At 41.7% G+C, this 13035-nt stretch overlaps 1 protein-coding gene across 2 annotated transcripts; it reads right to left on the bottom strand.

Moving 5' to 3' along the window:
* Positions 1–3355: 3355 nt before the first annotated feature.
* LOC121396083 (neuromodulin-like) lies at positions 3356–7684 on the bottom strand. Of its 2 annotated transcripts, XM_041570684.1 has the most exons (10): positions 7666–7684; positions 6973–7014; positions 6235–6304; positions 6084–6123; positions 5871–5958; positions 5722–5775; positions 5424–5483; positions 5042–5112; positions 4125–4665; positions 3356–3592 (listed from the first exon to the last, which is right to left on the bottom strand). In XM_041570684.1, exons 2-10 carry the CDS (start codon positions 7003–7005, stop codon positions 3527–3529), a joined length of 1023 nt encoding a protein of 340 aa, XP_041426618.1. In that variant the 5' UTR covers positions 7006–7014; positions 7666–7684; the 3' UTR covers positions 3356–3526. The 2 variants fall into 2 exon arrangements, with proteins under 2 accessions (XP_041426618.1, XP_041426619.1); XM_041570685.1 differs by lacking the exon at positions 7666–7684 and having other exon boundaries at positions 6973–7158.
* Positions 7685–13035: the final 5351 nt, after the last annotated feature.

Raw genomic sequence — 13035 nt, 5'->3', positions numbered from 1 at the left:
GTGCCTGGATTATTATTTGAGCCCTTTTGAAGGATTATCTCAAGAGCCACCGTGGAGGATTATCTTTCAGTAGCATTGGGAAGGAGTTATCTTCAGAGAGAATTGGATTATCTTAGAGCGGCTTTTGAGGATTATCTGTCAGAGTGGCTGATTATTTCCGAGATGTCTGGATTATCTTCAGGTCGGATGGGAGGATTACCGTCAGAACGGCTGGGAAGGTGGTTCTTCAGGGCTATTGACACATGTGGATTTTTCAGTCAGAGGTTTCGCAACGCGGTTTAAAACAAAATAAAAAAAAATTTATGGCTAGCGATTGTAAACTGCCTAGCGTATTTATGCAGAGAGGTTGGCTTTTTTTAAAACTGCACTGAAACTGCGCCGAAACATTCCGCACTGTGTATCATAGCTCAGAGCTGCTGGGAGAGATTATATTCGAAACGGCTGTGTAGGATTATTTTCAGATTGATGGGAGGATTTGTAATCTCCAGAGCGTTTGAGATTATTCTTCAGAGCGGCTGGGAGGATTATATTCAGTGCGGATGGGAAGGATTTTCTTCATTGCGATTGAGAGATTATCTTCATGATGGACTATAATGTGAATTATGCCGCCAAGTGCAGGATGGGTAGGATTATGGTTCCGAGAGCAGATCTGGGAGGACTCATCTCAGAGCGATTGGAGAGGAAATCTGAGAAGGATTATTTAAAAGTTTCTGGGAGATTTTTCTTTGTTGTGATAGAGCTAGATGATCTAGATATGGATTGAATGGAACATTATCCACAGCTGCTAGATGGGAGGATGTAATTTCCAGAGCGGTTGTTGTGGAATTATCTCATAGTGCTCGCAGGATTGTATCTGCAAGTGTTACGAAGAGATTAATTTAGTGAGCGGCTGGGAGGATTATTTTCAGAGTGGCCCGTAAGAGTGCTAGGCCAATTTTTGGTGTTATTTTTTTATATTGTTCTACTCCGAGGCCCAGAGCACAAACCTCATGGCCTCTTCATGTAAGGGTGGTTCACTGCTTCAAACAACTAGTTGTTTGTTCGCCGATAGATCACCAGAAAATGACATTTTCCAATGACTTTCTATTGTTCTATGTGGTCGCAGTTTTGTTCAAATATTGAAGTGTAATTAGTGTCATTTTACCGTTGAGCAGCCCGGGGGTCGTCGATCCGTAGAACTGTCTAAATTGGATGACATTTGTTAGTTGATACATTTCTTATCTTTGTCCCTGCTGAGCAGAATCTCTGGGTTTCATTACAGGCAGCTGTTAGAATTGATACAATAGTTGCTAATACTTCAGAGATGCTGCTGAGAAATGTATCAACTTAATGTTCCAAAATTGTAACAGTTCAGAGTCTGCACCTGATTTACTGAGCTGCTAGAATCAAACACCAAGAGACAGGAACATTCAACTTTCCATAAATAATGGAAAGTAATTGAAAAAAGTTTTCATTTCCCAGGGAATAATCTAAAACAACTGAATTGAAAAAAGTCTTTGGAAGGTGGAAACAAACCCCTTTACCGATGGGTCCATGTATATGCCATTTAGCTGTAATTTAGCTGACATATTCAGGGGCTGTACGCTGAGATCTTCCTCAGGAATGTGGTATAATTCACTCATTTTGTTTATCCAGTCTGGATTAGTTGGGGGCTGCAGCGATTTCGTATCATGTGGGGGGATCAGCAGTTTTGCCAAATTGAATAGATGAGTGCTATATAATAGAGAGGGACAGTGAACATTCTGGGACCATATAAAGGAAGCAAGGATACAGGCTGAGTTATTACATGGAACGGATGAGTATATTTTGTGTATAATAATGCAAATGTACCCCTACTGTAAATTATAAGGATTTTAGAATCCATATAAAGGCACACGGCTGCGGTGAGTTATACAGGGAACTATCACTGTATAACTCATGTATTATGTATTATAACAGAGACTGTACACCCTATACTGTCATTCATAAGGATATTAGAAGTCACTTAGGGGGTTATTTGACAATTTAAAGGCACAAGGCTGCAGGCTGAGTTATACAGGGAACTACCCCTTATGTATTAAAACAGATTCTGTGCCCTATACTGTAATTGATATGGACATTAGAAGTCACTGAGGGTTCAATATAAATGCACAAGACTGCAGGTTGAGTTACACTGGGGACTGTTACAAATGTATTATAGGGGATAATAAACCCCCATTGTAAATTATAAGGCTATAGACATCACATATAAATGCACAAGGCTACAGGCTGAGTTATACAGGGAACTCTGAGTATTGTGTATTATAAGGGATATTGTACCCCCACTGTAGATGATAAGGATATTTGTAGTAGGGTCCCTTGCCACAATTGTTTTTAGCTCTTTGTACCCCAGGTCACCAATGTTTTTAATTTTTAGGGCCCCTTTGTCACCAATGTTTTTAACTCTTGGGGCCCCTTTGTCACCAATGTTTTTAACTCATAGGGCACCTTGCCGCCAATGTTTTTACCTCTTAGGGCCCCAGGCGACCAATGTCTTCAACTCTTATGGTCTCAGGCTATAAAAGTTTTTAACTCTTAGGGCCCCTTGCAACCAATTTTTTTTAACTATTATGGCCCCAGGCCACCAATGTTTTAACTCTTATGACCCCAGGTCACCAATGGGGGGGGGGGTTCGTGGATCCAGGGGCAGGGTTGGCCCAACTTGCCCCTACCTTCCTTATTACCCCTCAAAGGGCTTCCTCGTCTAGCAAACAATGGAGTGTGTCATTGTGGGGGCAGGAAGAAATATAATACTCCTCCATCGCTTTAGCAGGAATCCCCCACCCCAAAAAGATGTCTCATAACCTGGAGAGAGTGGTAACCAAAAAACAAATCCAGCACAGGCATTTCCCCAATATCAAGCACCTTCATATACTAAATGTCTGGTATAGTATAAATAGTATATATAGTATAAATAGGCTGGTGGGAAGTGGATGGAATTCCAATATTAAGAGGGCAATGGACTTGAATGGAAATGCTTACATTGTGGCCTATGGAGTAAAGCAATTTTGTAGTTCCTTTCAATCATTTGAGATCAACATGTGTCCCTATGTCTTTCATCCCCATCTACATATTAAGCAAATAACCCTGCAGAGATATTAACCCATTCCCTTCTTCAAATAAACCACTGTATCCGCACCACAACCCAGTTTTTACCCTTACGCTGCCATTTTGAGCAGCTCCCAGCAGTATTAATTGCCCCGTCACACAACCGGTCAGTCATCTTTAGAAGAATGAGGCACAGGAGCCCCTTCCCTCAATATTCACCATAGGGATTAAAGAAAAACACAGAGACTTTTATATGGGGAAACCTGTCGGAGAGCACAGGATTTATTAAAATTAACAGCTAATTTATATTTGGGCATCCCTAACGACCAATGATCCAGAGGAAGGCGAAAAACCCTAGAGTACTATGGGAACCAATCTGCACTATAGGTAAAAATTCCTTCCTGACTCCTAGAAACGGCAGTCGGTTTTACACCCTGGATCATTTAGGATTTCTTTGGATTTAGGCCATGGTGTTGGGTCGGCGGCAGCAGCAGCAGCAGCAGGCGGCGAGTCTTTGGGTGGAATGCTGAAAAGATAGAGTGTTGACATTAGAATAAAGACATACTTGTTTCCTTATGATATTAAACGCTATAGGTCTTGCTTTAAGAACGCACTATTTGTTGGGCCTGTGGGGACTGTTTGGGTCTCTCTACACATGGAAGGCCTTGGCTTATTATGAATCTCAGTCTGAGCCTGCGCCATTTAATCTTTTATACGCTTCGATCACCTGGCGCCAGTCCATTATCCAGTAGCAACCCATTTCCAAAGGTGGATATCTAAGCCAGATGTCCAGCAGCCCTATAAGCGTTACCTACCTCCCCTGTTATTGGCCTACTATAGAATCGACACTTTATCTGCAGACTTATCTCGGTCAGCAACCTCTTACAACCTAAAGGCAGCCAAACATTGGTCTATTGGGTGCCCTCAAAGTAATCGGCCTGCGGGCTCAACAGACAGCATTGAAAATGCTCAGAACAGCAGGAAGTAAAGTGGAGCTGCATTGGACAACATGAGGCATCTCTAGATAATGGGTAATGGTCAGTAAATTGATACATTACCCAAACTCTCCGGAGCCTCTTCATGATGGCCTTCCTGAACTGTTTTCGGAGGGTCGGCCTCTCCACCACCAGAGAATCTTTCATGATCCCTTCTTCACCATCAGCTCCCTCCTCTTTCTCCTCCACTGCAGGAGATTGCTCCTCTGTCTTCTCCTCCATTCCAGGAGCTTGATGTTCTTCTGCAGAACCTCCTACTTCCGCTCCCTCTTCTTTCTCCTCCTCTTCAGGGACTTGCTGTTCTTCAGCGGGAGGAGCTGTGTCTTCATTTGTTGGACCATCCACTTCTTCCTTATCTTCAGCACCTTCTCCTTTCTCCTGAGAGGCAAGAGATTCCTCTTCTGCTGCTCCAGGAGCTTCTTCTTCCTTTTCTTCCTCTGCTGGAGCTTGCTCCTCCATCATCTTCTCCTCCACTGCAGGGTCTTCAGCTGGAGCTCCTTCCGCTTCCTCTTCCCTGTCTTCTGTATCAAGGGCTTCCTCATCTTCTGCTGCAGGGGCTCCATCCTCCTTTTCTTCAGCTGCAGGACTGTGTACTTGTTTCTTACTAGGTTTAAAGGGAAGAAAATGAAAAAAATGGGTCATTGTTGTAATTTGTTTCCAAAGTATTGCAACTACAATTCTGATCACTGGATGACTAAGATAGCCTTGTACCTAAGAAATATCATTATACCTGCTACACACCTGTCCCTACTGTAACACATTGGGCAGTTACTGAGCTGAGTAAGTTCCATGCTAGACTTCACCCAGTGATACATGCTGAGATACATGCTATGGTTGTAGGGACCTAAAAAAGTTTAACAAGTTTCTGTGCTATCAGTATGGCCAAAAGCACCCGGAGGTACGAGAAAACATCTATTTGTTTTTTGAATATGTTATGTGCCAGTAAGTGTAATTGAAAGTGTTAATTGCAAAATACATACCGAGCAGCTTTCTTTAGCTTCAGCTCCCTCAAGAACTCATGGTGAAGCTGGGTCAGATGTTGGTTGATAGTCTGTGAGCGCAGGGGAGGCACAAGGATAGGAGCAAAGGGGAAAGAAAGGAGACAATTAGGATTATGCCTGTATATGTGCTGCTAATAGTACCTTTATATGCTGAGGGCAGTGAGGGTGTGGGATTCCCTGCCGGCAGCTGATGTTGTGATATTGTAATTATGAGCATCAGCCTTTTCTCATCATAGGGAGAAAAAACCCCAAATAACCCCTTGTGCCGTTGTCCCGATTGCAATAGACCAATCAAAGTTCATTATCTAGCGGTTAAACACCCAAGAAAAGCATCAGGGACAGTGATCCCAGGTGAACTTACATTCTCCAGCCGCAAATACTCAAGCTGCTTCCTCCGGTTTCGCACTCGAGTTGGATGATCCTGTGGAAGAAGAGAGTCAATGTTAAGCGCTTCTTTGTACCAATGCCATTATTGTGGCCATGTGAACGCTTGTGATGAAACCATTTTTGTTTCTGGTGAAAATGGCACTTGGATGGGAGACTTTAGATGCCCCCAGGGGAGCAGGAGATACAATGAATAATAATGTTCTAGATTATTATAGAGACACACAGTGAATATTAACCTCTCCTATAATAATAATTATACTAGTGACACTTACAGGAGGCAGCTTGGCAGATTTCCTGAGGGCGGCATATTCCCTCTTGATCACTTCCTGTAACATAAAGAAAGAAGCAGCGTGAGATAAGAGCTGGCAATCTAATATCATTTGTTCCCTATTCATCTAAACATCTATTCTGCATTACATACCAGCGAGTGGAGCATTTTCCAGTAATGCATAACGTTCTCTTTGGCCCTCATCCTCGGGTCCACATCGCATGTTAGAAGGAAGTGCTTTCTGAAAAAGAAAGATATCACTGAATGTTAATAAAACATTTTCCAGCCGTATTGCCCTTGCAGTTACCCCTGGGGCAAAAGCAAATGATTCCCAACATGTAACAAGTCCATTTATGTTTTACTTACAGGATGATGTTCTCGCCGAATTCGACCCGATAGTGATGTTCTGCGGGAAAAACACAATTCAGTTAAATACTGAGCTAAAGGGGGAAAGGAATTCACAAATAATAAAACAATGGCACAACCTTAGGAACTGATAAATAATAGAGGATTTTACCATAATAAGAAGCGAGGGCCTCAAAATCCGTATATTCCGCCCTGAAGTCCTTCAGGACGGAGTACAGCGTCTGTAAGTAAAAAGAAAAAGCATTAGGGACAGAATACTAAGTGGCTCTGGCTCTGAGGAGAATAGAGACAGAAAGGGGTTTGGGTTTTTATGGGGCAAACATGCCAGGAATAAGGGCATTTTATTCTGAAAATTTAATAAACGTAGTGATTGGAGGCAGCTCCAACACATATCTAGATCTATATCTATATAGTGAACAAACAAGCCACACTCCAAGGACTTCATTTTGAAAAATAAAGGTGAAGTTTTATTTCAACGTTTTGGCTCCTTAACTGGGGCCGTCTTCAGTAGAGTCTCCTGAAGACGGCCCCACTTAAGGAGCCGCAACGTTGAGAATAAAACTTCACCTTTATTTTTCAAAATGAAGTCCTTGGAGTGTGGCTTGTTTGTTCACTGCATACTAATGTGTTGACCAGCACCCAGGCAGCTGTGTGTATTATATATATATATATATATATATATATATATATATATATATATATATATATATATATATATATATGTGTGTGTGTATGTATGTGTATGTATATGTGTATGTGTGTGGATAGATAGATAGATAGATAGATAGATAGAAGCAGACAGACAGCTGCTTAAGGAGAGCTTATATAGAAGAGTGAAAGGGAAACACCAGTTCAGATGAGAGAGGATTGTTTTACACTGAGGCATTACCAGAAGAGATGGATTTCTCTGCTTCTTGTCCATCGTGGAAACCTAGAGGGACAAATAGACATAATCAGCCAAAATGAAATCAAGAGTTGTTCCCCTTTTAATGAACTCTTCGTATGATGCAGAGAATGATATTCTAATACAATTTGCACTTGGTTTGCCTTTTTTATTATTTGTGGGTTTTGAGTTATTGAGCTTTTTCTTCAGCAGCTCTCCAGTTTGCAATTAAAGCTATCTGGTTGCTAGGGTCCAAATTACTCTAGCAACCATGTGCTGATTTGAAGAAAAGTAGCAATAACAATAAATGTGTAGCCTTACAGACCATTTGTTTTTTGATGGGGTCAATGACCCCCATTTGAAAGCTGGAAAGCGTCCGAAAAGTATCAAACATTTAATGAAGACCAGTGGAAAAGTTGCTTAGAAGTAGCCATCCTAAAATATACTAAAATATACATTAAAGGTGAACCACCCATTTAATTATTTCCTTATCTATATTCTCCCATTTGTATGAAACATTGTTCCAGTCAATGATTAAAGCCCATTATTAATGCTGTTGATGGATTGGCTTCTTATAAATACAATATACAGTAACCGTATGGGCTCATATGCACAAAGCCACGTGGGACCCCCCAAGTGAATTTATGACACTCTCTGACGTGAAATCATGTGCTGAATCAGTTGAATTTGCAAGATTACCTCTTAAAGAAGATTCTCCGATGGGGAAAAAAATTAGGGGGCGGCACAAGGCCGGGCCACCCCAAGGGGTGGGGGTCTCCCTAAGGAACCCCTGGCTCTCTTACACTGTTCAGATATAGATGTAATTATATGAACAATGGAGAAGCCAAAAAAAAACTCCCAGGTGTTAATGGGCAGGTGTGAATCACCGAAGTTGCGGTCCAAAAATGCAGGAAAGGCACTGTAGCAATCTGTATAGAAAAGAGAATATAAAGGCAAGTTAAGGAATTTAATAATTTAATATTTCCTATTTAATACAGAGGAAAGCAGAAATGTATTTCCCCTAAAGTTTGAGCTTTGTATCAGTTCCAGCAGGTACTGAGCCTCGGTCTCTAGAATGCTGGAAGTTTTCTCACACAGTCAATTAGCAGACAGCCCTAAATAACTGCCAAAGTCTGTGTCTCCCAACCAGCACTAACATTAAAGGCTTCTCCCAAGCACATTTTAGGGGAAAAATCTCCAAATTCACTAAAATCAGGGAGAGGAGCAACATCTGCTTGGGGGCGTGACCCAACCTTTTCCCCTCTTGTTTTTACTATAGTAAAGGTTATTTGGCAAAATATCTCTGAGGGAATATACACTTAACCAACCAACGGACTAAACCAACTGTCAAACCCTAGGCGTAAAGTCTCCTCTCTTCTATGGGACCTGCTGTATGTCCCCCACTCATCACCCCCAACTGTCCCCATGGCACGTGCCTCTGCTTCCCACCCCTAGTTCCTTATGGTGTGCTACAGGGTCCCCAAAAGTTTCCTTCTGTAGATAATGTGAATATTTGCTGGCAGCCCTGCATAATGCCAAATCCACAAAAAGTCTGTGTCTCCCAACCAGCACTAAGATTAAAGGCATCTCCCAAGCACATTTTAGGGGAAAAATATCCAAATTCACTAAAATCAGGGAGAGGCACACCACCTGCTAGTCTGTGGGGGACATTGCCCAAATTCCCTCCTCTTTTTCCACTAAAATAAAGGTTTTTTGGCAAAAAAATATCCCAGAGGGAAAGTACTCTTACCTCTCACCACAGGGCCAACCAACGGACTGAACCAACTGTCACACTCCCATGTGGAAGTCACCTCTGTCCCCTGCTCTTAAAGGGGAAGTGTCCCCTGTTGATGAGTGAGGTTTATATGACATTTATTTCTAATTAGATGTGCAGCACATACACAGACTATTAAGTACACAGAGCATTGCTTTGTATGTGTGGCCTATTGAGTCAGTGCAGTTACTGCGCTGCCATATCTGTTGGATCCATTCATTCATCAGCCATGGTTCCAACTGGTAGAACCGGGGGGTCCTTGGCTTGTAGTGGGTCCCTTCTTTAGCCTAAATAGTGGGTAGAGATGGTGGATCCTATTGTTCTTGGTATTTATTGCTTATTGAGCATTTTGTGATTATTTGGAATATGTTCAGCCAATCTTGCGCAGGGATTGAGGTTAAAGTCTGTTTCCCAAGACTTAGTATAGTCTGGTAAGTTGGGGTGTTTGTGTTCCAGCATGACGTTAGAGAGAGTCCGTGTCGGTGTATTTATAGAGCTATATGTTTCAAAGCTGGTTAGTGGTCTACACACAGCATTTCCTATTGACATAGATGTCATGTAATGTTTCAGCTGTCTGTACCTCCCCAACTCACCGCTTTTCTTTGGAAACATGGGAAATGGTCTTTTTCCATGCCTAGAAGGTGCCTCGATTGAAGATTCTGGAGCCCAAAAGCAGTTTTGTATCCCTTATGTTCAATCCCAAGTAGTCAGTGTTGTTTCTTATTGGGGTCAGTGGTGATGGATATGGAGCCAGTGAACAGTTTTTGTTTAGCTGGTGCCATATACTTAAAGGGGTTGTTTACCTTCCAAATTTTCAGTTCAATTGTTTTCAGATTGTGCCCCAGAAATAAACTTTTTTCAATTACTTTCCACATTATATGAAGAGCATATGTCAGATTAAAAGCCATCTACATGTTCTACTCTTCAGCTACCACCTAGCATCTGCAGTGGTCTCTGCAAATATTGGGGTCCTTGCAACACATTTGGGAAGGGAGTGTGGCTTTGGGATAGCAGCTATAGTAGGTAGAGATGGTGCCATCGTTTTATGGGATCTCTCTGTACAGGCTATGAGCAAACATAGGGGCTGTTCCTGCTGAATTTTGCCAAGTACACTGGAATACCTTTAATAATTGAATAATCAGCCAGTTTCTTAGGTGGCTATCAGTCTGTCTCTGTTTCATTAGGATGAGGGCCTTTGCAGTATCAACTGGAAGGAACCATTTTCTGTACAGGCTAGCAGACAGGGAGGAATCATTGTGACTGTGATTGAAGTGTCCGGGATATCTGTATCAGTAATTCCCTTGTAGTTGTCTAAGTCTAGGTGAGGAGAGAAAGTAGGATTGCCAAAGACTGGGATATGGAGAGCGGGTGCGTTAATCCACTTCCCAGTTTTAGAAAGGGTGTCCAGTATTTTTAAGTAGTTAAGGGGCAGCCCAACATGTCAGTCTGAGTAGTTTTCGGAATGCCTGCATTTTCATATGTGGTATAATGGAGCATCCTGAGGAGGAGGATAATTTTCATACATTTGTCTTTATCAGAGCACTTTCTTAATTGTGGTACAGGTATGGGATCTGTTATCTGGAAACCTGATATCCAGAAACCTCTGAATGACCGGAAGGCTGTTTCCCATAGACAAACAAGGGAAAATACTCACCAGTAATTTTTTAAAACATTAAGCGGGGGGGGGGAGGTGCAATGAGGTGACCACAAAATTCACATAGACACATAGAAGAAATCCTCTGCACTTAACCCATTATCAATATATTAAGGACATTGAAACATTATGTGCCTTAAGCTACTAAAAATGCCTTACCCTTTAAACAAAACAGGGGTTGTTTTTTTTATTCATTAATCATTCAATTGCTTCATTATACAATTTACAAAGGGACTAAAGTAAAACTCTTATATGGACATTCATTAAGAATCATAGTTGCGCTGGCGTCCGCTTTGCCACGCTTCGCTGCACTTCGCCAGGCGTATTTTCGCCAGCGCTCCGCAAATTCACTAAAATCCGAAGTTGCGCTCAGGGGTAGCGTAAGGTTGCGCTTGCGTTCATTCGCCAAGCAAAGCGAAGTTACGCTAGCGATGGTTAATTGGCATACGGCGCCAAATTGAAGTTACAATGGAGGTATATGTAGCAGAACTACACTGGGAAACCTTCAAAACAGCAAATAAAATTTTTATTTTGCCCTACACATGTGCCCACTGTATAGTTAAGTTGCCATGAGTTAGGAAATGTAGGGGGGAAGGAGGGGAGGCCCAAAAAAAATTTCCATCGTTTTCAGCCTATCGCCCATAATAAAGAAAAAAACGCCAGGGTTTTTTGGGACTTAGAAAATTTTTTAACTTTTTTTGAAGCAATCCCTATCTACTCTATTGCGCTTCGCCTGGTCTGAGGTGGTGAAGGAAGTCTAGCGTAAAAGGTAGCGTTCAGAACAATGCGCGTGTTAGTGAATTTGCGTAGTTACATCCATTGGCGCAAATTCGCCAGGCGTAAGGGTGCGAATTAACACTAGCGAAGTTACGTCCGTTAGTGAATCTGCGAAGTAACGAAAATGCCCAACGCTGGCGAATTCACGCTAGCGTTCGGTGCTTAGTGAATTTGCCCCTTAAACTGCAGGCTGAGTGATACAGGGAACTCAGAGGATCACTCATGTATTATGAGAGAGAATGTACCCCCTACTGTAAATGATAAGGATATTAGATGTCCCTGAGGGGTTATTGGACTATATAAAGGCACAAGGCTGCAGGCTGAGTTATACAAGTTTTTCTGAATATTTCTCATGTTTTATATACAGGTATCCGGAAACCCAATATCCAGAAAGCTCCAAATTACGGAATGGCTGTCTCCCATAGACTCCATTTTATCCAAATAATCCAAATTTTAAAAAATGATTTCCTTTTTCTCTCTAATAATAAAACCGTAGCTTGTACTTGATCCCAACTAAGATATAATTAATCCTTATTGGAAGCAAAACCAGCCTATTGGGTTTATTTCATGTTTAAATGAGTTTCTAGTAAACCCGAGCATTCTGGATAACAGGTCCCATACCTGTACTATCCCTGCTGTAAATTGTAGTGATATTAAAACTCACTGAGGGGTTCTGTGACCATATAAAGAGGGAGTCCTCAACCTTTTTTACCCACAAGCCACATTCAAATGTAGAAGAATCAGCGAGCAACAAAAACATAAAAATTGTTCCAGGGGTGCAAAACAAGGGCTGTGGGTGGCTATTTGGTAGCCTTTATGTGCACTGTCAGCCCACAGAAGCTTCTATTTGGCAGTACACCTAGTTTTTATGCAACTTAAACTTGCTTCCAAGCTAAGATTTCAAAAATTCGTACCTGCATTGAGAACACTGGGAGCAACATCCAAGGGATTGGTGAGCCACATTTTGCTCACGAGCCACTGGTTGGGGACCACTGATATAAAGGCACAGGGCTACAGACTGAGCTGTACAGGAAACCCTGAGTGTCGCTCATGTATTATTAGGGATAATGTACCCCCTACTTTATATAAGAATAGCAGATGTCACTCAGGGGTTCTGTGACCATATAAAGGTACAAAGCTGCAGGAAGCTGCTGAAATTATAAGGATTTTAGAAATCTCTTAGGGGTTCTGTTACCATTTCAAGGCACAAGGTTGCAGAATGAGTTAGTCAGGTGACTATCACTCATGTACTATTAAGGATACTGTACCCCCTACTGTAAATTGTAAGGATGTTAGAAGACATTGAGGCATTATGAGACCATATAAAGGCAGAAGGCTGCATGCTGTGTTATACAGGAGAATAGAACTAATGTATTATAACGGATACTGTACCCCCTAGTTTGTAACGTTATTGAGGGTTTTCTTTTCTTTTTTTTTTTTTTTGTATAATGATTTTTATTGTTTTCCAAAAAGGAGATGGGGGGGGGGGGATACAGAAGGAAAAAGGAGGGGGAGTGGAGAAAGTGAGCAGGGGGGAAACAACAAAATGAACGAAAAGCATCACGACTCAGGCATCGTTTTTAAACAAAGCATTACACAAAGGCAATACAGCAAGAATTACAGTCCCCTCAAGGTTATACGGGTAGAAGGGATATAGCATGTTAACAATGTGTAGTAATGCTCAGAGTACAGATTGAAGAAACCCCTAATAACGATCTGTGTTATGTGAGTTTTGGAGTTCAGAAGTTGTCTATATTCCGCAGAGTCCCTGTATAAATACCACCTCAGCCATGTAGCCCTAAAGCTAGAGTGTTGTTTTTCTGTGAATGTAGATAATTCCTCAAATTTTGCTAATTCGTTAACC

This window comes from Xenopus laevis, chromosome 7S (genome assembly GCF_017654675.1).
Source record: "Xenopus laevis strain J_2021 chromosome 7S, Xenopus_laevis_v10.1, whole genome shotgun sequence".
NCBI classification, from domain to species: Eukaryota; Metazoa; Chordata; class Amphibia; order Anura; family Pipidae; genus Xenopus; species Xenopus laevis.
The sequence above is the reverse complement of the archived record's forward strand: the minus strand, read 5'-3'. Positions and strand labels throughout refer to the sequence as shown.